The sequence below is a fragment of the Dipodomys ordii genome, unplaced genomic scaffold (genome assembly GCF_000151885.1).
Source record: "Dipodomys ordii isolate 6190 unplaced genomic scaffold, Dord_2.0 Scaffold63, whole genome shotgun sequence".
NCBI classification, from domain to species: domain Eukaryota; kingdom Metazoa; phylum Chordata; class Mammalia; order Rodentia; family Heteromyidae; genus Dipodomys; species Dipodomys ordii.
The window spans coordinates 8,835,673-8,861,768 of NW_012267279.1; the positions used below are offsets into that span (position 1 = coordinate 8,835,673).

At 42.1% G+C, this 26,096-nt stretch overlaps 1 protein-coding gene across 2 annotated transcripts; it reads left to right on the plus strand.

The window, feature by feature from the left end:
- Positions 1-1,174: 1,174 nt before the first annotated feature.
- Mxd1 (MAX dimerization protein 1) lies at positions 1,175-24,938 on the plus strand. 2 transcript variants are annotated; one of them, XM_013022549.1, is made up of 6 exons: positions 1,175-1,467; positions 2,203-2,302; positions 8,185-8,214; positions 20,439-20,553; positions 22,089-22,248; positions 22,370-24,938. In XM_013022549.1, exons 1-6 carry the CDS (start codon positions 1,395-1,397, stop codon positions 22,555-22,557), a joined length of 666 nt encoding a protein of 221 aa, XP_012878003.1. In that variant the 5' UTR covers positions 1,175-1,394; the 3' UTR covers positions 22,558-24,938. The 2 variants fall into 2 exon arrangements, with proteins under 2 accessions (XP_012878003.1, XP_012878004.1); XM_013022550.1 differs by having other exon boundaries at positions 22,373-24,938.
- The last annotated feature ends 1,158 nt before the right edge of the window (positions 24,939-26,096 follow it).

A 26,096-nucleotide genomic window follows, 5' to 3' on the forward strand; every position in this document is an offset into this window, starting at 1 on the left:
AGGTGGCTCAGTGGTTAAAGCGCTTGCCTTGCATTCCTGAGGCCCTGGGTTCGATTCCTCAGCACCACATAAGCAAAAACAAAAAAGCCGGAAGTGGCGCTGTGGCTCAAGTGGTAGAGTGCTAGCCTTGAGCTGAAGAGCTGAGGGACAGCGCCCAGGCCCAGAGTTCAGGCCCCATGACCAGACCCCCCAAAAAATAAATAAAAATAAAAAAAATAATAAAGAATCTTGGGGTTCAATAGGTTTAAGATTTTTTTTAAACCCTCTCATATGACTGTACTTAGTTCTTACTACCACCTGGGGAGGGGGCAGGGAACTGAGAGCGCCTTTGGAGAGGAATTCAATGTTGCATACTGTAACCCCATTCCTGCACTTTTTGAATCAGAGAAAACACTGGGCAGATGCATTTAAGACCCGCCCTGCTTCTCCCTTCCTGCCCCCCAGCCACGTGGCGCTTGTCGGAGTCTGGCCACTGGCCACTTTGCAGGCTCGGCTCCCTGATCTGGAGGAAGCTCGGCTGGGCATTAGACCAAGGCAAGGCTTCTGCCCCAAGCAGACGGTGCGAGGGGCCAACCATCCATCCATTCAAGGGGTGCATGGCGAGTACCTAAAGTTTTCCCTGGAGACAGGTCTGGCAACAGGTCCGAAGCAAGGCCAGGTGAAGCCTAGCTCCGTGACAGCCAGTGGATCTGCGCTGCCCAGCCAGTGCTGGACATGGGAAGGAGAAGCCGGGCTGCGGACCACTAGTCACTCCGGGGTCCCGGGGCCTAGAGGAAGGTGACATCATCGTAGCTGACAGCGTAGTTTCCAAAGGCTTCACCAATAGGACGCGGGCGAGGTGGCTTGCCTTCTACAGCTCTTGGCCAATGTTAACAAAGCAAAAGGGGGCCCGGTTTTCGGTATAGAACCAATAGAAAACGGAAGAAGCACGAGGCGGAGTTGCCAATTGTGTCACCAATTGGGGAGAGAGGGTGGAGCCCGGGCCTTGTCAAGTGTGGCCAACCAGGGAGAGGAGCGGACTTTGGGGGTGGAGCCATGGAGCCCCCGCCCAATCGCACAAGGGTAGGGGCGGGGCATCCCCGGGGGTACCCAATGAGGGACGCTGCCAGAGCAGGCCTGTCAAGAGAAGGGGCTGGGGGCGGGGGGACGGTGAGTCGGGGATAAACACTCGGCGGCGGTGGCGGCGGCTGCTCTGCTCGGGGTTCTGTCACGGTGTTGGCAGTGCCCGGCTCTCCGGCCCCCTCCCCCTCTCCCGCCCGGCGAGGGTGGTCACCGGAGAGGCTCCTCTGCCTTGCTCAGCGGAGCGGGTCTACGGAGGGGCGCGGGTGTCCGGCGGCGGCAGTGAGCCAGTGGGCAGTGGGGGTTGGTCCCGTGGCTCCGGCCCCCGGTGCAGAATGGCGGCGGCGGTTCGAATGAACATCCAGATGCTACTGGAGGCGGCCGACTATCTGGAGCGGCGGGAGAGAGGTGCACGGGGATGGAGGAGGGTCTGGTCCAAGCCCGGGCGGGGGGTGGGTGCTGAGGGGTCCAGCCGTGGGGTCGGGCGCCTCGCCTGGGCGAGGGTGGTTGGAGGCACGGAGAGCGCGACCGCGAGCGCTCCCAACCCCTCCGGCTCTCCCCACGCGCGCTCCGAAAGGAGGCCGCCACTGCCCCCAAAAGCTGTGAGTGGGGGTGAGAGAGGGGCCGCTGTCCCTGTCCCGAGCGCTGCCGCCTCCTCATGCCCCCGCGACTAGGGGGCCGGGGACCTCGCCGTCCGCCCCCTCGGGTTTGCCTCACCTGAGCCCGGTTCCCTGGGCGGAGCACCAGGGTCTCCCCAGACCGGGCCCGCCGCGTCTGCCCCACACCCCCACCTTCACCGGGAGACTGGTCCCCACTGGACCCACCAACCTGCGGGACGTTGCCGCTGGGAGACCCCAGGCCGGGCGAGCGCAGCCACTGCCTGTGTCTTTCCCAACAATGAGCAGCTGGAATCTTCCTTACACCTGCTCCGAACTGAGGGCATTCACACAATTAAAAACAAAACAAAAAGAAGAAGAAAACCCAACATCATTGTTCTCAGAATTCAACCTTACTCTGTTACTGAGTTATTTTCTACAATGTTCATGTAAAGATAAAGAAATGAAAAAAAATGAAACACTGGGTTGGGGAGAGAGTATTAAATGTTCTAGACTCATTCATTAACTGGATCCTCCGGTTTTCTAGAAGCTGAGCATGGTTATGCCTCCATGTTACCATACAATAACAAGGACAGAGGTGCCTTAAAACGGAGGAACAAATCTAAGAAGAACAACAGCAGTAGCAGGTAATTTGGTAAATATTCCTCCTTCCCTTTTAGATTATGCTGTAAGGTAACAAATGGAAGGTTGAGGGTTGTCTATTTGGATCATAACCTGGTAAATACATTAAATACATTAAGTAGTGAACATGCACACATGGTCGTATGCCATGAAAGGAAGCAGCTCCTCTGTTAAAGTTGAGGGGACTGAACAGAACAAGGAAATATGAATATCTAAATCTTTTTTAAAATGAACTTAAAAAATTGTTTTTTGGTCCCTTCTGGAAAAGAAAAAGGAAGTTTCAAATGATATTAGCAATAGGGACAGTATTTTTCCCCTTCGTTTGTTGTAGATTCTGGGCAAAAGTATCTGACTTGGCATAAATACTAAGATTTTATTTTGACATGAAAAATCAAACAGTTGTTTGATCATCTAATTTGTCCTATCTATTAATAATGGTAAAGGGGATAGAGGTTAAGATCTTCCTCTCAGTTGATGGAGCAACATTTAATATTAAGTTATTAGTATGCTATAAAACTTTTTCATATTAGCCTAATAGATTGACATATAATTCTTTAAAGCTGTGAATCTCACTGGAGAATATTTGGCCAGTGGTCAGAGAAATCACATATTAACATTCTAAGCATAATTTGTGGTATTGTACATTGTCCCTCTCCTTGCCCTGAAAATATTAGTTGGCTAGGCAATCTTATTTTACTAAATCTACTCAATTATTCCTTTCATATCAGTAAATTAAAATTTTTGATTTTTTCATTATTGACTTAGAATCCAAATCTTCCCCTCACCAAGTAACTATATGGGTTGCCACTGTGGCTTAATACAAACTGACCATTAAACACCAGGAAATTCCCACTTAAATGTAAAAGTCACTCATTCTTGGTATATATTTTGTCCTTGGCTCACCCCATGGTCCTTAGTGTTATGGAATCACAGGATGTGAGTAGCATGCTTTGGGCTGCACTCTTGACTAAGAAGACATATAAAGGTGAACCTGGTAATTATCTGGTAGATTTTCCTTGTCCTACCATCTTGACATCACCTGAAGGTGGTAGCCAGTAGTTCCATGCATGGGTACAAAGGCCCTTTAAGAAAGATAGTAATACTAATTTGTATCATGTAATAGTATCAAAACAAGCTGAGTTGCATTTTGTCACAGTATTTTTAACTATTTGCTTAGAAAAACTTTGAGGCCTTTCATTTTGTTTTTCATTTTGTTTGCTTTTATTTTTGGCAACACATGATTTGAGAAGAATCAGCCTTGTTAGTAATGTAGGCTTAGTATCTTGAAACTTTTTTTCCCTGAGTTCATAGGAAGGTTGGGTATGTGTGTGGGAGATACTCTGTAGTGGGAGTGAAAAGGGTGATGAACAGAACTCATCTAATCACTGTGTGTCGTGTGTGTGTGTGTGTGTGTGTGTGTGTGTGTGTGTGCGCGTGTGCGTGTGCGCGCGCTGGGGCTTGAACCCAGGGCCTGAGTGCTGTCCCTGAGCTGTTTTGCTCAAGGCTAGCACTACGAGTAGTTGAGCCACACTTCTACTTCTGGCTTTTTGGAGATTAATTGGAGAGCTTCACAGACTTTTTCTAACAAAGCTGGCTTTGAACAGGATCCGCAGATCACAACCTCCTGAGTAGCTTTGCCTGATGAGTAAGAGGGAGTACATTTTCCCTTGGACAGTTAAAAAAAAAAAGGTTTAGCAGTGGTATTAAACTTCTTGGGAAGTGAAAATGCAGTTTATTTTAAAACTCCAAAAGAACAAAAAATATCAACAAAAACAAATATTGGATCATCTAGAGAGACAATAGTATATAGAAAGGCTATTTTCTAATTGCTGCTGATTTTTAAAATCAATAATTATTTAAAATTGAAATATAGAGATTTGTTTTCTTCATTTATGTCTTCCTTAATTTCCTTGCTTATATTTAAGAGACAAGGTCTTATCCAGGCTAATCATCCTTTTGCCTCAGCCACTCAAGTAGCTGGAACTGCAGGCATGTGTATTTTCTTACATTAGTAAAGCAGGCTCTAACATGTAAAAGAGGAAGTTCAAGACTTGACCATCAAGTTCTTGTATCCCACAGTGGCTATATAAGTAACCCGACGTGAGGAGTGTTTTGTTTTGTTTTTTAACCTAAGGACTTTCCCTATTTCCCAGATATACTTATGGTTTAGGTTTGTTTTTTTTTAACAACTTTTTTTTTCAGTCATGAGGCTTGAATCCAAGGTCTAGATGCTGTCCCTGAGCTTTTTTTGCTCAAGATTAGCATTCTACCACTTTGAGCCTCAGCTCTACTTGGTGGTTAACTGGAAATAAGAGTCTCACTAGACATTCCTGCCCAGGCTTGCTTCAAGCCATGATCCTCAGATATCAGCCTCCTGAGTAGCTAGGATTACAGGCATGAGCCACTGGCATCTGGCTAGAATTTACTTTTAAATGGTGAAATTACCAAATCTTCAATAATCACATGAAAAATTGTGTGATACAGTGTATGTATATGTATATATACATTATTTGTAATATATTCACACTATATACAACATATACAATATATAATATTATATATGTGTATGTATGTATGTGTGTATATATATGTATATGTATGTATGTATGTATGTATGTATGTATGTATGTATGTTTGTGTGTGCCTCTACTGAGTCTTGAACTTAGAGCCTCACAGTTTTGCTTAGCTTTTCCAGTCAAAGCTGGTACTCTCTCATTTTAGCCACACTTCCACTTCTAGCTTTCTGGTGGTTAATTGGAAAAAAGTGTCTCTCAGATTTGTCTGTATGAGCTGACTTTAAACAAGATCCTCAGATCTCAGTTTCCTGAGTAGCTAGGATTACAGGCATGAGCCATTGGCACTTAGCAAGCTATATATTTTTATACTGCCTTAACCTTTGACCTAATCACTGTAAAATGGTCTGCTTTTTTTCATTTATGACTAATTCCATTTTTAAAAAAAATCAAACCTAGTACACTTTAGTAATGTTCTGTTAGATAAAAGACTCCCTTTAAAAACATCATGTTGGAGCTGGGAAGGTGGCTCAGTGGTAGAGCGCTTGCCTTGCATCCCCGAGGCCCTGGGTTCGATTCCTCAGCACCATATAAGCAAAAACAAAAAAGCCGGAAGTGGTGCTATGGCTCAAGTGGTAGAGCACTGGCCTTGAGCTGAAGAGCTGAGGGACAGCACCCAGGCCCAGAGTTCAGGCCCCACGACCGGACCAAAAATAAATAAATAAATAAAAACATTATGTTGCCGGTGCTGGTGGCTCATGCCTATCATCCTAGCTACTTAGCTGAGGATCACAGTTCGAAGTCAGTCCGGGCAGACTTTTATCTCCAATAAACCACTCAGAAAACCAGAAGTGGTGCTGTGGCTCAAGTGGTAGAGCCAGCCTTTAGCTGAAGAGTTAGCCCAAGCCCCATGACTGGCAAAAAAAAAAAAAAAAACACAAAACCATCATGTCTTCAACATTCTTAAGTAATCAGATAAAATCTGTGGTTTCTAAAAGTTGAAAGTTTGGAAAATCTTGCGCTTCCTGTGGAATTTGTGGAGAAGTTTATCTTGGAAATTCAGAAGCTTATAGAAATACAACTCTTGATTAGTCTACTTCTCTAAAAACTCTGGACATACTTTAGTACGAGCAACCTGTGTGCTCTTGTTTTCACCTAAGTACCTTTCTATCCTACTACTACCAGAGATGGTTTTTTTGTCTGCTTAAGTAGGGAAATCTTGACCAGCTGTAGTCCATATACTTTCATCTATTTTTTTAAAAGAGCTGTCAGACTTTAAACTTATTATTCCCATTTAAAAGTAAAATGCCACATGCTTTGAGAAGAGTCAAAGATTTGTAATACATTGTTAACTTTGGTATCTGCTGGCCATTGAAGGAAATAAATCCTCTGAATGATGTTCTTCAGGCTTATAGATATAACCAAGTAAATCAACTGAAAACTTCTTTTGTGTGTGGCCTGACCTGGGACTTGAACTCAAGGCCTGGAGCTGTCCCAGGGCTTTTTTGCTCAAGACTAACCCTCTACCACTTGAGCCAACAGCTTCACTCTCAGCTTTTTTGATGGTTCATTAGAGATGAGTCTCATAGACATTATTGCTCTAGCTGGCTTTGAACCATGATCCTCAGATCTCAGACTCCTGAGTAGCAGTAGTATTACAAGTGTAAGCCACCTGACTTCAACTGAAAACTTTTTAAGTTAGCCAATTTAGAGGTCAATATATCATTTACCTAGAAAACAAATATTCTAAAACTTCAAATACTGTCATTATTTGGTCATTTGTTTTTCTGAATGAATAAAATTTCTCTGGGGAGGGGTTCTTGTAAAAGAAAAATTTTAATGCTGGGCTACACATTTCCTACTTAAAGATATTCCTCTGCCCCTGCACAAACATACTTCCTAATATCCCTTGTATGTGATGTAAGTGAATTTGGTGGTGGTGGTGCCAGTGATGCAAATGTGTGGCTGACAATTCACAGGGTAATACTCCTCCCAGACAGCTATGAGAACTTATCTCCTAGGCCTAGTAAGTACTGATTATGCCCCCACTGAATTCATTATCTGAGCTGGGGAGTAAACTCCTAAGCTGATTAGAATTCCCATAAGGAAGGTCAAGATTCAGTTCCTTTATAAGGCAGGGAAGTTCCTTAAGCTCTTAACCTGTTCAGGAGTGGGAGGGTTGTCTGAGAAGGACATTGAAGGGGCCACATTGACTGACTCCTTGTGACTCTGTGGACAGCTGTCCATAAAGTCTTAGACCAGACCTATCTTCAAGATCAGCCATAAACACACTAATAATATGATTTCACCTCCACTGCACCTTTGATGCAAGGCTCTCTACTCACTTTTACAGTTGCTACTTCATTGATCCATGCCTGTTCAGTAGATTATTGGTAATTATTTTTATTCCTGTTTTACACAGAGGTTAACCAAAGACAGGACTGTAAAGAAAAAAGAAAAAGAAAATATTTATTCCTGTAGTACCAACCAGGAGTAGCAAAGCTGAACATCAGTTTTCACAAACCCAGCTTCTGCTTTAACCAGCCTATTGCCATTATGTGGAGCTAAGTTTTGGAAACTTCTTCCTAAAATTATTTGATAGGTATTTAGCAGTAGCATTTTTCAGGGGTTGGATATAAGACAGTGACTTGAAAGATTAGGGAGGGAAGTTATTTTATCCTTTAAAGCTATACACTGTAGCCAGGTGCCAGTAGCTCATGCCTGTAATTACTAATTCTAATTACTCAGGAGGCTGAGATGGAGGATCATGTTCAAAGCCAGCACAGGCAGGCAGGAAGTATGTGAGACTCCTATCTCCAATATGCTATTCAGAAAAAGCCAGAAGTAGTGCTGTGGCTCAAGTGGTAGTGTACCATCCTTGAGCAAAAGAAGCTCCAGAGACAGCACTCATATCCTGAGTTCAAGCCCCAGGACTGGTACCAAATAAATTTTTTAAAACACCCTTTATGCTATAGTTAAATAAGTATAAAGTAAAAAGCAAAATAAAACTATACACTGTAATTAAGTAACTTACCAAGTTTTGGTACATGCTTCTCCTAGAAAAAAAAACTACCAAGGCTGGACAAGGGTACCACCTCCACTGTGTTACTGCTAGTCTAAAGAAAGCTTTGTGGTATTATATAACCAAAATTCACATTGCATTGTGCAGCTGTTTTTCTCTTTGTATAAATAGACCCTTTTATTTCCTTTCTTAAAAAAGGATCACTTTTCCACTAGGAAATGCATGGCAGTATGTCACTGCTTCTTGACTCTTACTTCAGATATTTACACTAACCTAAGACTGAATAAGAAGTTAAAATAATGGTGTTGAGACAAAAATAATCTTAATATTTTCTTATTGTTCTCTCTTTCAGATCAACACACAATGAAATGGAGAAGAATAGGTGAGTTAGATTTTGGAGGTGGGGTATGGGGAGTTTTGATGAATTTTCTACTTTACAAAAATACTGTACTGCTCATATATCACTTAGGTAGAGGAAAAGTTTGTGTGTGTGTGTGTGTGTGTGTGTGTGTGTGTGTGTGTCATGGGATCTGTACTCTGGGTCTGGGCGCTGTCCCTCAGCTCTTCAGCTCAAGGCTAGTGCTCTACCACAGCGCCACTTCCGGCTTTTTCTGTTTATGTGGTGCTGAGGTATCAAACTGAGGGCCTCATGCATGCAAGGCAAGCACTCTACCACTGAGCCATCTTCTTAGTCCTAAAATAACTTTTTCTTGTAGAAAATTTTAAGTATATAAAAGTAGAGCAAATAATTTTATCAAGTCCTTTGCTTCCACAATTACTGGCATTTTTGCCTATGGTAGGAATCAAGTTCACCCCTCTCCACTGAGTGTTTAACTCTCACTAATAAATAATATATGTGTGTCTATATGAGAGAGAGTGCGTGTATGGGACTTGAGCTCAGGGCACTGATTATTTTAGGCATGAGCCTGAAATTTACACACAAGCATGCACGCTTGCGCACGCGCACAAACACACACACTCACACTGCCCAGACCTCTCAGCAATTCTGATTTAATTGGTTTGAGCTGAAACTGCACTAGTATTTTCAAGGGCTCCCCAGGTGACTCTCATGTGCAGCTAGAACTGAGAACCATTGAACAAGCCTCATCCTAGTCTCTGAGCTCCCATCAACTTGAAATGGGGGGTACCCATCTAAATTGAATGGCTTCCTCAGTGCCTTGAATGAACAAAAAGGTAATGAGTAATGATGGCACTGTAAATATGTGTAGTTGTGCTGCACAAAACCCTCATTAGAAAAGGAGCTTGACCCTGAAAGTCAGGATCTGGATGATATTTAGTTTATTGGTGAAAGAGCAGTCCAGGCCCTTGGCTGGCAAGAAGGATCTTGGAATTTGTTGTGTGTGATGTTCAGGGTGCCTCTCCACACATGTGCTCCTCCCTCATCCTGCCTTCTTCCTTGGTAATTGCTGTGATTGTGACTGACAGTGTTTTCAGTGGGAGCTTCCTTTGTGCTTTAGGGATTTACATATCATGAGCTAGAAACTCAAAAGCGTCCTCTTCAAATGGGAAGGTGGTCACCTGGGGCCCCTTTCATCTTTAGACTTTCTCCCTTCTTCTTGCCTTCGCAGCAAACTCAGTAAAGTGAGACTGTTTTTTGCTGAAAAGCCTCTACTTCTTCTCATCCTTGAACCATTCATTTAGGTATTTGTGTTATTATTAAAATGTCATCCCTTCAGGCTGGGGGCAATTGCCTAACATGTATAAGGCCCTGGGTTCAGTCCTCATGAAGAAAAACTTTTTTTCCTTATTTCTTCAGGTAAAGGTTCTTAGGCTTACTATAGTTTTGGGGTGTGTGTGTGTGTGTGTGTGTGCGCGCCAATTGGGAGGCTTGAACCCAGGGGCCTAGGCATCCTGGAGCTTCTTTGGCTCAAGGCTAAACACTACCAGGTGAGCCATAGTGCTACTTCCAGCTTTTCCGAGTGGTTTATTGGAGATGAGTCTCACAGACTTTCCTGTCTGCGCTGGCTTCAAACCACACTCCTCAAATCTCAGCCTCTATGTTCTTCCCTTTCTTTTTGGGATTTGTCTTGTAAGGTCTTAATTCTTCATTTGGTTTAGACCAAGAGAAGGAAATGACCCAGTTTACTGCATTTAAACAAGTATTGATTGCTGCATCCCAGAGGCAGAGGTGAACATTTCCGACCCTTTTCCCTTTGGGTCTTGGCGTTTAAACATCTTCTGTTATAGCCTGACTGGCTCTGTAGCTGACTCCTACAGAGAATACCTCTGTGTCAGAGTGGCACTTCAGCCAACTTTTGCCTTACTACGTGACATAAAAATAGGTTACCAGTTTCTCTCAACAAAGCCAACTCAGGTAAATGAATTCTAAACTGGTTATATTTTTGTCTTTGGTATTACAAAGTTGATTTCACATGGGTGATTTTAGACAAAACCCTTTTCCTGTGCCACCTTACTAATTCAGAACAGTGTTATTGTAGGGAATGGGGACTCTACTATGAGACATGGTATTGCCATGGTTAGCTTCCTTGACATTGGAGGGAAGATGAAAGAAAAGCCATGTAAAACTGGGGTTTGGTGAACACCGCAGATGCACTATAGTAGGTATGGGGGGTACAGAGTCCAAAGAGTCTCAGCCCTTGCTATCCAACATCATAATTATTTCCATAAGGTAAATTTATAGCTGTGGAATTAAATATGTATAGATTTTTATGATGGTTGGTGTGGATTGCAAGGCGGCCCACCAGGCAGGTTGCATATGGTATTTTCCTTATACTTTCTTCTAATAGTTTGATAAGCAAAAAGTAATAACAAAAATTCACATAAGGTACTTATTTTAATTTGCATTTCATTTTCTTTTTTCTTTTCTTTCGCTTTTTTTTTGGCGGGGGCGGGTAGAGGGCTGGTACTGGGGCTTTAATTCAGGGTCTGGGTGCTGTCCTTTAGCTTTTTAAACTCAAGGCTGACATTGTTCCACTTGACCCATGGTTCCACTTCTGGCTAATTAGTAGTTAATTGGAGATTAACCATTAAAAAGAGCTTCACAGACTTTCCTTCCTGTACTGGCTTTAAACCAAAATCATCAGATCTCAGACTCTTGAGTAGCTAGGATTATAGGCGTGAGCCACCAGCACACAAATGCTTTCTTATATTACTGGCACAACTGAACAGTTTTCATGGGTGTGTACACGTGTCTGTATTTCCTGTTAAATAGCCTTTGTACAAGTTTCTACTAAGGACTTTACCTTTTTCTTAAAAAACAAATTCCATAATATAAAGGATATGTATAAAAGATATTACCCCCCTCTCTATCACGTGATTGTCCAGCTTATCATCTACCTTCAGGAAGTCAGCTCTCATTGACTGAAGTCACTGCCTCTGTTTATGGCTAAGTCTGTTTCTAGACTTAGGTTTTATAATCCATTAGCCCATTGGTTCTTTCTATGCCTGTTTATAATGTTTGAATCATTGAGGTTTTAGCATGCAGTTCAGGATCTGGTAAAGCACATCTGTGCTCTTCTTCCTTCCTTTTTTTTTTTTTTTTTTGCTATTAGCTATTTTCAGCAGTTATTTTTCTGACAATTTTTTCCTTGAACTCAGGGCCCTATACTTGCTAGACTGGTGCACTACAACTTGAACCACATTCTTTTTGCTTTTGATTTATTTTTTAAGTTCTCATGTTTTTGCCCAGGTTGGCCTCAGACCACAATCCCATGTAACTGGGTTTACAGGTGTGAACCACCATACCTGCTTTATTTGTTGGGATGAGGGAAGTCTCACTAATTTTTTTGCCTGAGCTGGCCTCAAATTGCTATTCCCCTTATGTCTTTCCCCTGGGTATATGGGATTACAAGTGCAAGCTATGGTACCTAGCTTTTCTGACAATTTTTTAATCAGCCTATCAATTCCTTATCCCTTGATTTCTTTTTTTTTTAAATAAAAATAGGATAATTCCAGTATAATTTTTTTCAGCACTGGAGCTTGAACTGAGGGCTTTTGGGGCAAGCACTATGCCACTTAAGCCATGCCTGTAGCCCCAACATAAATTAATATTACACATGAGGTATTTCCATCCAGGATTTATTATGTATATTAACTTATGAAGGCCTCTCTTCTGTCTCTAAAATTTTGAATTTTGTAGTGTTTCAATATAAGTTTTGCACATCTCTTACCAAAGATATCCCAGGTTTATGTAACTTTATATTATTGGCTTTTGTTGTTGCTTTACCAGTCCTGGGGGTTGGACTCAGGGGCCTGAGCTCATCACTGAGCCTCTTCATGTTCCAGGCTACTACTACTCTATCATTTGAGCCACAACACCACTTCTGGCTTTTTTCTGAGTAGTTTATTGGAGTCTCACAGACTTTGTCCCAAGCTGGCTTTGAACCATAATCCTCAGATCTCCTGAATAGCTAGGATTACAGGTATAGGCCACTGGCACTAGCTACGATTACTTTTTGTAATAGTTAATTGATTATTGTTAGACTATAGGAAATTTTTTACGCCTTTGCCATTATGTGTTCTTTATTGATAATAATTCTGCTGCATTTTCCTCTTTGTTGAGAATTACACTGGTTTAACTGCTTTTCAATGAAGTTACAGCAAATACAAACTGGGCTGCAGCCGATAGTCAGCAGTCAGAATGAACTCTTCCAAAAGAAGATTCTAGTATCTCCTTTAATAGTAGAGATGCCCCCTTTTTTTTTTTTTTTTCTGGAATGGCAATGTGCAGGCCTTTCTGGAATCAGGCAGCTGCTCTAGAGAGATCACCTCTGTCAGAGTCTTTTGACCCTATGACAAAAGATTTGTGTTTGTGTTCTGTGGGAAGACTCAGTGCCTGGTCTAAACTGGTGTTTCCATTTGGTCAAGCAGGATTTCAGTGGCATCTCATCTGTATGAGAAAGGATTTCAATAGGACTCTTATTACTTATTTTTGGCCAGTCCTGGAGCTTGAACTCAGGGCCTAGGCGCTGTCCCTGAGCTTCTTTTGCTCAAGGCTAGCACTCTTCCACTTGAGCCCTAGCACCACTTCCAGCATTTTCTGTTTATGTGGTACTGAGGAATCAAACCCAGGGCTTCATGCATGCTAGGCAAGCACTCTACCACTAAGCCACATTCCCAGCCCTCAGTAGGTCTCCTTTGAAAGACTGTTGTAACTAATTGCAGGTTCCTGTAGTTATTTCTGTTGGGGGTTTTTACGTTGCAAATGAGCAAGCTCTTTATATTGGACCGGCTGTGGTATACATTGCACCACTCTGACAGCTGTTTGTCTGGGACAGCACTCAGGCCCTAAGTTCAAGTCTCACTACCAGCACCAAAAAAAATAGTCAAAGGGTGGTATAGAACTAGCAAGTATAGCCGGGCGCTGGTGGCTCACGCCTGTAATCCTAGCTACTCAGGAGGCTGAGATCTGAGGATAGCGGTTCAAAGCCAGCCCGGGCAGGAGAGACCGTGAGACTCCTATCTCCAATAAACCACCAGAAAACCAGAAGTGGCACTGTAGCTCAAGTGGTAGAGCGCTCGCCTTGAGCTGAAGAGCTGAGGACAGCACCCAGGCCCAGAGTTCAAGCCCCATGACCAACAACAACAACAAAAAAAGAATTAGCAAGTATTATTCATAATGTATATATTGTATTTAAAAATTAGGTTCTGTGAAATAAATATTAACAAGGTATACTTAAATATGTTATACTTTAGTAAAGAAGTGATCTTATATCTTTAAAATGGACTAACACTGTATTTTACTACATTTATATTTTCTACAAAAACTTCTCAGTACAATTGTGAACAATCTTCAAAATCTTCCAGGGTTCCAATTAAGTTAATAATGATACATTTGGCACTTGTTTATTAAGGGATTGTTGAGAGGAAGGATACTTTTACCCCTCAAAGCATGACTTGGTTTCACTTGAATTTTTTATTTAAGATAGTGAAGCTTTGTTCTCAATCCAGACCTTAATTACTTTTAAAGAGTAGTTTCTATTCAAACTTCATTTATCCTATAGGATTTACAATAGTTTTTAACCGGTTGAGTCTGTAGCTACACTAAGGTTGAAGAGAATACAGGAAAACCTCAGCACTAAATAGGTTACTCTTTCTTTTTTGGTTATAATCTCAGGCCCAATTTTAATGGAAAAACTAGCACTGAGAGAAGTTAAGAGGAGGTAAATTGCCAAACACACCAAATTCAAACACTTTGTGTGTGTGTGTGTGTGTTGTTAATAAGGCTTGAACTCAGGGGACTCTCCCTTCTGCTTGGTGTTTTTTGCTCAAGGATAACACTCTATCATTTGAGCCATACCTCCACTTTCCAAATTCAAGCTCTTTAAATCAGATATATAATTGTTTATACATCTACCGATGTATAATTATTTCTAGGCTCCAGTGAGTTAACAGGAAATCAAAGAATTGTTCTTGAAAGAAACAGAAGGTACATAGTAGGTCCACGTTGTGTGGATAGATGGACGGACTGATGGATGAATGGATGGATATGAGCTGCTTACAAAGGAAAAGAATATTGTGTCACGCTTTGAAAACTTGAAAAGCTTTCAGGGTAAGTTAAGTTAAAAAAGATGTTTGTAGGTGAGGTAAGAGGAAGAACATGTTTGATAGGCAGAAGAGAGCCCGTTCTAAAATTTAGGTAGGAGCTGATATTTGGTTTACAGGTAACTCAGATATATCTATAGTAATTCATATACATATGTGCTTACTAAACTTTAAGTACCTCAGATGAAGAAATTCAGTCTTGTTCAGCATATATCCATTACCTAGGAGGAAAATAGCAACACATAGTAATCCTTTGAAAAATTCTCATGGAATAAATGAATGAAAGAGTTAAATATGTTTCACCTGTGAATGTAATTACTTATCCAGAACTTTACTAGCAAGTACTAATTATTATACATATGTATAGTATGTATAATTAAAAGTTAGATTCTACAAAAAGATTCATAAGATATACTTAAGTATTTCATTCATACACTCGTCTCTGACCTTAGTTATTTTTTGTCCTATATTTTGCTATGAAATTCTGAAGGAGAGAGTAATTCCAAGTAAATCTTCAATAAAGAAAAGTAATCTTTGATGATGGCATTTCTCCCAAACAGGCACACATGCGTACCACACAAGCTCATGCCCCCATGTTACACACTCTCAACCTTGAGGAGCATACAAATCCAAATAGCATCATCTACCTACGGGGTTCATCTTTTCATTGAATCTGGTTTTTGATTTACAGACCAACCAGCCTATGAAAGAGGGAGACATATACAATCAAGGAAGCTTGGGTATGGAGGCAGAAATAAGGAGCAATGCCCTCAGAGTTGGCTAAGGACACACCAGTCAGCCTGAGTGCCTTCTGTCATTGTTTTAGCAACTTCTGCAACAGCCAGAGCTGCCTGCCCTCAGTAGTAACTTCCTTCTCTTGGATATTTACTTTTCCATCGTTTCTGGCCAACAAGAGTCGAGGGAAAGTAATAGAGCTATATGTCATGTGAAAAATACTGGCAATTATTTTGATGTTGACTTGCCATTTTTAGAACAAGAACCTCCCCAACACACACATAAGAACTTGCAGTGTTATCTCTATTATGTGCTAAATTTATTTCCTTAGGTCTGTTTTTGAGCATTTTTATTCTTTCACTTGATTTGTCTGTCCCTGCATAAGTACTACTGTGTTTTTAATTATTGAAGCTTTATAATACAATTTAATATCTGGTACAAAACATTCCTCCTCATTATTCTTTTTCAAAAACTTTGGCAGTGTCTCACACTTTTATTCTCCTAGATGAAGTTTAGACTAATTTCCCAGCATTTAATGAATTAAAGAATACTGTTGGGACTTTGTTTTCTTGGAATCGCTTTAACTTTGTAGACAAGCTTGGGGAACATTGGCATTTTTACTTTGAGGGTTCATATCCAGGAATGTGCTGTTTTCCACTTACTCAGATTTTCCTGTGTCCTTCAGCAACATTTTATAGTGTTCTTCCCATAGATCCTTCCCAAACTGTTTTAAGTTTGTTCCTACATATGTTATACTTTCTTCTTGCTGTGTGAGTGAGTTTATGTTCTCTGAAAGGTGGCTCTCCAGGTTGATTATGGAAGGAATATTATAAAAAGATTATAAAAGGAATATTATAATGCTATAGTGGCTTACAGTAATAAGCCTGCTGCAGAGGAAGCTAAGACTGAAAGTGCAGCCATATATGGACTACTGCTTTGTGTCAGGCCTGAGGGCAGTCACCATATGCTCAGTGGCCCTCAAGCAGATCGAGTCAGCCGTGTGCTACCTGGGGAGACACTCATGCTGTCAAGTTAAGTAATTTGTTCAAGATCAAATGGAGTAAGTGACAATGCCAGTATTCCAAACCATTATCTTTTATCACTATACTAATATCAACGTTTAGGTAGTGGAAATTGTGTTTTCTGAGCTGGGCTCTAGTCTAACCTGAAATGATATATTGGAAGATGACTTTCTTATATTTCTATAAAGTCAATATATGATTTCCTTATGCTGCTGTATCAGGACATATTCAAAAATTAAAGAGATCTTTATGTCGAAAAAGAACTTTATAACTTTGGTGGGGGGGATTGGGTAATGGGAATGGATGGGAAGGGGAAATAAAGGAGGAGGCAACAATACTTGATAAGAAATGCACTCGTTATTTTGCCCATGTAATTGTAACCTCTCTGTATGGTATTTTCACAATTAAAAAAAATCAAAAAAAATTAAAGAGATCTTTAGTGATCCAGCAGGCAAAGCTTGTTAAGGTTCATAACCTAGGTGCAGAACAGTATGGCTCGGCTCCAAAATAGGCAGTTTAGAAGCAGGAGGAGCCAGCACTTGGCACAACCCTTTTCTGTCAGGGCTGGGAACTGAGAAGCCATTGGCAACAGGAAGAAGACTGTCTTAGGGAGAAGAAGTGGTGGTGGGAGAGACAAGAGGAGGGGTCAGATTAAGATACTAGGTGGCACCAGCGGTTCACGCCTGTAATCCTAGCTACTCAGGAGGCTGAGATCTGAGGATCACGGTTCAAAGCCAGTCTGAGCAGGAAAGTCCAGACTCTTATCTCCAATAAACCACCAGAAAACCGGAAGTGGAACTGTGGCTCAAGTAGTAGAGCACTGGCCTTGAGCTGAAGAGCTCAGGGACAGCGCCCAAGCCCAGAGTTCAAGCCCCACAACCGACAAAAAAAAAAAAAAAGAAAGAAAGAAAAAAGAAAACTAGGTGGCTTACTGTTGACAATCTGTAGCAAGATCCCTTCTAGTTCCCTGAGAGGAATTAGAGGTGGGTTAAAATGGGGCAGGGACTCATAAGTAATCTTTGGTAGGTGCTTGTGCTGCTTGCTCTTGATCTGGGAGTTTTATGGATACTCAAGGCTGGCTAAAGAATTCCAGACCCCAGGAGTGTGTGTGTGTGTGTGTGTGTGTGTGTGTGTGTGTGTGTGTGTGTGTGTGTGTGTGTGTGTGTGTGTGTGTGTCGGGCTGTCTCAGGGTTGAGGGTTCTCAGTAGGAATCTGTTTGCTTTCTTATCTGGTACAGGGGTCAAACCTAACTGCTTAATATATATTTCTCCCTCTGTGATTGGCCCAGGCAATGGTATGAATGGGACAGGACAACCATCAGGCTCCAGCAATTAGGCACCCAATGGTTAAGGCAGGCACTGCCAAAGGCAAAAGTTAGCTTTGAGTGTCTGCAAAAATCCAGAAAGAATTCAGAGCCTAATTTTGTAGAACTAAGAAAAACAAAAAAGGACTGACTAAACAGGTACTACCCTCAGCTTCAATTAGTCCAAAGCCTTATTTCTAGTTGCACACTGGAAGAATTCTTTGGAAACCCACATTTAGGTAGTGAAAGCAGTGTTTTCTGGGCTGGGCTCCAGTACAGCTAGAAATGATGATGCATTGAAAGATGACTTTCTTATATTTCTTATCAGTAGACAAACTTCCTAAAAACTTTACATACTCATATCTATACATATACCACATCATTAAAAGACTAATATGCACTGTTCTGAGTCATGCAGTCTTTGCAGCCAACAAGCAGGCTGAAAGATGTCCAAATGTAATTTTAACTTTGAACTTTTTCTCTCAACTTGAAAACTAGTCTGCAGACTTTACAGTGAGAACACATAAGTGGCAAGTCACTAATGTAACCCTAGAAGTGACTATACTTCCTCAAAGTGTTTCCAATAACACAGTATGTTCTAAAGAATACTGTCTAAGGTTAACATTTGCACATAGCTCCTGATGTTCTAACTGGCCCCCCTGCAGCAAGGGGAGGGGCAGCCTGCTAGTGTTGATGTAGGTCTTTGCTTGTGGCTCTTCCACTTGGACAGGAGTGGACTTCAAGTGGGAATCTTGAAAAACTGTAAAATATGTGTGTCCTTACCTCTTCCTGGCTGAGAAGTGAGGATTGTATTCCTCAAGTCACGAATAGAGGCCCTTGGAACATCCAGGACCAATTCGTCATGATTCAGATGCTTGAACCTTACAAGAAAGGTATGAGAGCAGCAGGTATTAATTAGATCACTGGTTGTGGTAGCACATGCCTGTAATCCCAGCACTCAAGACACTGGGACAGGAGGCATCCTAAGCTAAACAGTAGGACTCTTATCTCAAAACACAAGTGGCTAAGGGATATAGCTATATGGTAGAATACTTACTAGGCCCTGGGTTTGATTCCCAGCACTGACAAAAAAAAAAAATACAGTAGATTTGCCTTGGGGGAATATCCTGTCTTGATGGATTGGTCAATGTGAATTGGTCAATATGAAACTATTTTCCTGTGCTACAGCTTTCTGATATGCCTTTCTTCTTTTGGTCTGCATTCCCAGCTCTTGCTAATATAGAAAGATTCTTAAGAGGAAGAAAGGGCAAGACCAAAAGACATTCATCATTTCCCAGTTCAGCTAAAGAGTAGCTCCTGGGTGCTAAGGAGCTCTACCCCAAGTAGTTGTGTGTGGAAGCACATGCAGAGATGTAATAGAGATGGACTCTGGCCTCCAACAGTCCAAAGTCTAGTTGTTCAGATGATACAATCCATCAGCAAACACTTATTAAGTGTGTGTGCTGGAGCCACTGTGGCTACAGAGCAATGATTAAGCCCCAACCCCAGCTTCCTAAGGAGTTGGCAGCACATGATTAAATGACCAATACCAAACAATGCAGGAAAGTGTCAGGAACCTCCCAGGGAATATTAGCTATAAGCAAAACACTTAGAAAATGGAGGCCCACTCTCTGTGTCTTAGGAAGGCTTTAGGGGCTGGTGGTCTCAACAAAAGCTTCTGAATCTTAATCTGTTTCTCATGTTCATGAAATCTGCTGGATTCTAGAGTAAGGTTCAAGCCAAGTTTTAATCATGTAAACTTGCAACATTGTGGGGATTCTACGTGTCTGGTCCTTCTCTGACAAAAGCCTCTTGAGCGGACCTCCTCCTCAGCCAGACTTGGTCACGCTCCTATTCGGTCCCATTGCACCAGCCAGTCAGACCCCAAAATAGAGAAAGAGCTCTCCTCTGCTGTGTGGCACATTTTTAATAGTGCCACATTGACAATGACGTACTTTCCCCTTACTTTATAAAAGTACCTTTAACTTTTAGAATATCAATAGATTGAAAAGAACAATAAAAAAGTATAAAAACTTCAATAAAAATTCTCCTTCCTACCTTACCTTATATGTGTATATCCTGCTTTTTCTCTCCCCAGCCAGTCATTATACAAGAAAACATAACAATTGATTATTTCCCTCCATTTTCACACAAGTTGTGTCAGGTTTGATGCTTTGCTTTTTTCCACTTAAGAGTGTCTGGGAGATCTTTTGTTGTTGTTTTTGGTCATGAACTCTGGGCCTGGGTGCTGTACCTGAGCTCTTCAGCTCAAGGTAAGCACTCTACCACTTGAGCCACAGTGCCACTTCTGGTGGTTAATTGGAGATAAGAGTCTCACGGACTTTCTTGCCTGGGCTGACTTTGAATCGAGATCCTCAGATCTTAGCTTCCCTACTAGCTAGGATTACAGGCGTGAGCCACCAGTGCCCAACTGGAAGATCTTTCTTCACTGTCCACAGAACACATTCTCATCCCTGCCTGCAGGTGAATTTCCCTCCCATGGAAGCATTACCATAATTCTAGGCAACTCCTTGTGGTGGTGATCTGAGTTATTTCCATCTTTCCTATAGCAAATAAAGCCTCAGTAATACATCTATACATGTCATTCTTATATGTAAATACTAGTGACAGCAGTGATACAGTGATTTAGTGGCTTTGAAAGGGTTGAAATGGTTGAAGGGTTGCATGGGTTGAAAAGCTTCCCCTCCTAGCATGTCACAGTTTTCTGATTTGGATATCTTATGGATTACAGAAACCTGGAGAGCCTGATAAATATGCTTAATAATAGCAGATTAAATCCCTACCCCTAACATTTGTATTATAAATAGAATTCACTTAGAAAGCCTGAATTTTGCTTCTTGTTGGTTTTTCCCAATCATCTAGCTTCAAACCATGTCATTGGTAGCATTTGCCATTTGTATGAAATTGGGCAACTTCATGCACTTTTAGAGCCCATTTTTCCATGGGGTGCTTTCCAGCCCATTTTGAAGCTCAAATGCTACTGTGATCTTGTCTTTCTAGACGGGCTCATCTTCGCTTGTGCCTGGAGAAGTTGAAGGGCTTGGTGCCGCTTGGACCTGAATCCAATCGACATACAACGTTGAGTTTATTAACAAAAGCTAAATTGCACATAAAGGTAAGTGTATTTTGTATGTCTCTTCATCTTGTTTAGTGAAGGTTTGTGTGTTGTTATAAAGAACAGATGTGTATCTCCACGATATTCCTCTCTTTTGAATTTCTCCACCTTTCCTCTTGGATGACCCACAGGCACATCACATGCAACATGTTCAAACCCAACTGTGTATTCTCACACCCAGACACCTGAGAGCAAACGGCCCGCCTCGCTCTCTGGGTGCTTGGAGGCCCCGGGTAGCCTCTGTTCCTCAGACGCTTTCTCTAAGCCGTCTTGATGACCTAAATATTTCACAACCTGCTCTGCTTCCATCTTCACTCCACCCCAGAGGCCTCCTTTCACTCCAATCTGCTCACCATGCTTCCTGAACAATCCTGCCACACACGTTCCTCTGTTTTGAACTTTTCTGTGGCTCAGAACAGTCACAGGTCTGCTCCAGCTCTCCCTGACCTGGCTCTCCCTGGCCTCTGTGGCAGCATACATGGGCCATACTCCATGTCTAGCTCCTCCTTAGTCCTCCGTGCTTGTCTAGTTCTCTAAGCACAGGGCCACTGTGCTGTTCCCTCTGCAGCATGCTGTCCCCTTACTTCTCCACCTGCTTCACCTCTACACATCCTTCAGATCTCTGTACCGGTCTCACCAGTTCAGAGGAGCCTTTGCTGACCTTCCAGACTCCGCCACCTGTTTCCTGTCACAGTAAACATTTGGTGGTGTTCTACATGACTATGTGGTGTCTCCATTACTAGACTATAGACTATACATGAGGGAAACTCATGAGCGGCTAGCCCAGAGCTGACCCTCAGTATCCAGCATGAACAGCAAAGGGAGAGGTGAACTGTGTTTGAATTCCTGAGAGCCATAGCCAAAATCACTGTTTAGTTAGGTAAATAGCATTCTAGCCTTCATATATAACAATTCTGGGAGAAAAAGACCCTCTATTTACAACAAAACAGCTACAGTTAAATACTCTTCTTAATTATCTGAAGAATATGAGAATCTAGGGGGTAGATTTGCAAAAAGAAGACATCTACGGAAATTTGTTTTTGAGTTCTTCTGTTGGATAATTTGGAATCAGGATTTCAAGAGGGACTATTATTTCCTGCTAACAACAGAAGTTAATTGGGATTTGGCCTGACACAAAAAAGTGCTTACGTAATTGGGGCATGTACTTGAATAAACATAATTTTAAAGAGAAGCGTGTTTCCTCAGTTCCCAGTCCATGCAGTTTTCTAGTTCAGAGAGATGATGTGTTTGGGATCGCTACAGACCAGGAAACGGAGCTGTGGATTCCTTCCTGCCAGCTTTTCAACTCCCAAGATTGAGGGGTACAGATGTCAGAGTATCTGGCTCACCCCCAGTGCCCTGTGAAGCCCCCAGTCACCCGCCATCTAATAAACATGGAAACAAGGCTGCCAAGTGACACACCATATGACGTCTGGGGCCAATGACACATTTCACTGCTAGAAGTGAAATATGGAGGGTCACTGGCAATTTGGAAAGTTCCATATGGGTTCCAACAACTACCTTTTGACTTGTAGAAACTTGAAGATTGTGACAGAAAAGCCATTCACCAAATAGACCAGCTGCAGCGTGAGCAGCGGCACCTGAAGAGGCAGCTGGAGAAGCTGGGGATCGAGAGGATTCGGATGGACAGCATCGGATCCACGGTCTCCTCTGAGCGCTCCGACTCTGACAGGGGTGAGTCCCCCTCCCCCCTTCCAGCCACCCATGCGCCCAAAGGGAGCATAGAGGTTCACAGCCTGAGTTCTTCGTAGAATGCCCCACCCATGTGTGTCTGTCTCTCTCATCCTCCCCACAGAAGAAATCGACGTGGACGTGGAAAGCACAGACTGCCTGCCAGGGGACCTGGACTGGAGCTGCAGCAGCGTGAGTGACTCTGACGAGCGGGGCAGCATGCAGAGCCTCGGTAGCGACGAGGGTTACTCCAGCTCCGGCATCAAGAGAATAAAGCTCCAGGACAGTCGCAAGACATGTCTCGGGCTATAGGAGACAGTGGTCACCTAGCTGCCGCCCTGCTGGTTGTCCCGATGGATCTGATTAGGTAGCGTATGGGACCTACCCATGATACTCTTGCACGCAAACTTCAGTGTACCACCTTTACCAAATCAGCTTTGTCAAAGTTTTTGAGGAAGTTCGTAGGATTGGGTTTCTGATTGCATCTACTAGCCTCTGTATGTGTGTGTCTCTCAAAATTTGTCTCTACGAGACTGTACATTCCAATCAATTCGAAGCATCCAAGAATTCTTAGACTGAATGAGCAATTTTCACATCTCAGCAGCACCCCCCCACACACACCCCCCTCTTCTTTACTGTCTTCATGTAGTTGACCAGACCGTTCTGTTTTCTGGCTTGCTGTTACTTTCCTAGGAGAAATGTCCAAATGTGACTTGTGCTTAGGAAACTAAGCTGAGGGAAATGATCTTTGGAAGCTGAGATCGGGATCTCAGAACTCAGAAGTAAGCTTTGAAAGTGAAATTGAAGAGCACTTAGCCCCAGCCCTGGCCCTGTGAGGAAGTGGGGACACCTCCTGGAAGTGCCCTCCAGGCACAGCCCAGGCCGATTCCCCACGTACCCACCACATGTGGAGAGAGCAGTCCTCACTTTAAAACAGACACCTTGACAGCGTGTCTCTGGGATTGCACAATTTAGGGAAGTTCCAACATTGTTTCTTCTCGCAAACAAAACGGTACAATCTGTGTGTGTGGGTCTTGGGAACTTGCTGTCATCTGCTGTCTCAAGGCACATTTCCCCCTCCAAGTTTGGTAATGCTACTTGTCTCTGGAACATTTTTTTTCCTACCTCAGAGATAAATGAGATCTCCATTTCCCACTTAACAAAAGTGATTATGCCGCCTTCTTTTTTTTCTTTTCTCTTTTTCCCCAAATAAGTGACATTTGGTCCAAGTCTAATCTATTTTCTTATTTAACTTTCAGCAATAACTGAGCTTTGGCACTAGCTGAGCTGGTAGCCATCATCAGTGAAAGAAAAAGTCCACATTTCTACTGTCTGTGGTGCAGGTGAACAGGAGGGATTCCGTATGAGAATTCCTCTCTGGGCTGTTTATTTTTTGATTCACCAAGAAACTTCTTTATGGAGTCTTTTGGGTTGATAGTTTAAAAGGCTGATTTTTTTTTCTCTTTGGTTATTACTTCTCCTGTAAGTGGTCTCCCACTTTGTAGCATTTTTATTTAAGCTAAAAACAGAGCACATGTATATGTACATAAAACACATGAAATCTATAAATACTATTTATTCATTTTATATAAACTAATGTAATGGAAAATAAATTCTTATGACTTTGTGCTTTTATAGATGTTCTAGCCACTTTGTATGTAGGTAGCTACAAAATTGGTTCATTCCCCATAATATTTTTGCATTCATCTTTTTGAGGGCTTGATATTGTCAAGCCTCTGGTGAATCCTTTTCATTGAATTGGAACCATTTGTAAAATCTGTGATGCTGAAGTAGAGCATGTGTCACAAAACAATAGAACATTCTTAAAATCCAAGGCGCACCGCAACTGGAGGGCTCCACGCTGGCTCGCTCGCGGTGGGCACCCACCCTGGGCCCCCACTGTGCTGTGGTCACGGGCACACCTCAGCCTTGCACGACGTCAAGCGCCTCCACCTTCAAGTTCAAACATAGTCTGCGCTGGAGTTCATCTGATACATGAAGAGCAGTCTACACAAAGCAAGATCTTTTTCATGTTTTTTTTTAATGATTCCTTAATGTATTAAAAAAAGATTTAATTGGAAGTAGCAGATTCCTCAGTGATTCCAAAGTCATCATAACACTTCGGGGTTCCCCTCACCCCCTTCATTTTGACTTTGATTGGTGGGAGGGGCAGGTGACAAAGGAATTTTTTTAATTGTTGGAATCTTTTCCAATTACCAGCTGAAGATTTGCACTGAAATACAACTTGTATGCCTTTTGCATTTTTAAAAATCTGCTTCCTGGATTTAAAGCAGAGGGATAGTGTTCAAAGAGCCAGCTCAGCCTGTAACATGTCTGAAGAAGATATGCCTGCACTTTGAGGTCCCTTTCGAATGGCATTCGTAAGACCTCTCAAGCGTTTTGTTTAATTGCTACATCTAAGCGCCTCACAAGTCCACAATGCTACATGCCACCTGGCATCAAAACTCAAGACTCTGGAAAGAGCTTGTGGGCTTACAATGCGGGGAGGGAGGGAAGGGAACAAAATTTGTGTACTTGTTTGTTTGATTTACAAATAAGGCATCTGAGAGATGCCATTATTTTCTGTGTTTTAAATGTTGTGCCTTTTGAGTTTAAACTGCATTTTTTTGGTCTTTTTGGTTGAAATATGAAATGTACTGTCCCAATATAAAAACAGTAATTATTTGACCTTTGCACTGTTTGTCTGGTCCTTTTCAATTTGATTGCATCTAAATGTGGAACTTGATCTCTCTATTTTTAATGCACTTGTGATAAACTGACACCAGGGTTAGTTAGACATTACTTTCAAAGCTCAAGGTAGACCAAGTCAGCACGCTAGACAGCTTCTCTCTAACCAAAACTAACCTTGGGACCAGCAGACTCAGCCCTAGGCAGCTAATCCTCTTCCCCTCATGGCTGAACAGCAGCCCTGATTTTGCCAATCTGTCCTCTCTCATTCACTGATCCACCAGCGTGACTGCTAAGAGTGTGTCTTTTTGTTTTGGTTTTTCTTAAGCAAAATGAAAAAAAAATCTATTAAGATTCTTGAGTGGGGGTAGGGGATGGGCAAAGATAGAAACCCCAGCCATTAGAACTTTGACGGTTATACATAAATATAGATGTGTACAAACATAGACACATGCATATTTTTATGTGAAAGTTCTTTTAAAAAACTAAAATCTAAACCAAGCTTATTGGTACTATCATAATGCAAATGGAAAAATAAGAGTTGGTCATCCAATTTAATTTCATGCCATGAGGAACAAATAATAGATATATATGTGCTTCTGGTATCATCCTCCAAAAACACAGCTTTCCATCCCTGGTCAGCTTTGAATGACCCACTGAATACCCAGGATGTTTGAAGTTGTTCTTTTGCTAAGCAGAGATCTTGAATTCTTCAAGGTACTCATAGCAACAGTTTTGGCTCCTTTCTCTACTCACAGGCCTAATTTAGCTAGTTTAGTCATTCCTAGAGCTTCACAGTATTGAGCAGGACTTAGACCCTTCCTGTCACCACAAGACTGAAACACTTCCAGTTTCAGTTCAGAGTTGAGCACTGCATAGACTCTGACTCTGCAGTGGGTCACTTAAGTGTTGTTTTGGTTTTAAAGCAAGAATTTTTCCTTTTTTTTTTTTTTTGTAAGCAGGGTCTTGTTCTAAATCCCATATCTTTTCTCTTTTCATTAAAAGCAAAAGTCCCTCCTGGGTTTCCTATCGGCCTCTCCTTCCCTCTTTTTTGATGTGGCCAAGAGCAAATTCTGGAGTCTGAGACAAACTTGTAAACTAGGTGGGATGTGATGCTCAAAATAACCTTCTAGCAATATCTTAGGACTTGATAATGGATTTTT

Bases quoted from the DNA above. Each gene is read 5' to 3' on its own strand.
- Mxd1 (XM_013022549.1), top strand. From the start codon at position 1,395: ATGGCGGCGGCGGTTCGAATGAACATCCAGATGCTACTGGAGGCGGCC. The intron at 2,303-8,184 runs GTAATTTGGTAA...TCTCTCTTTCAG, and splicing joins AAGAACAACAGCAGTAGCAG to ATCAACACACAATGAAATGG. The intron at 22,249-22,369 runs GTGAGTCCCCCT...TCCTCCCCACAG, and splicing joins GCGCTCCGACTCTGACAGGG to AAGAAATCGACGTGGACGTG.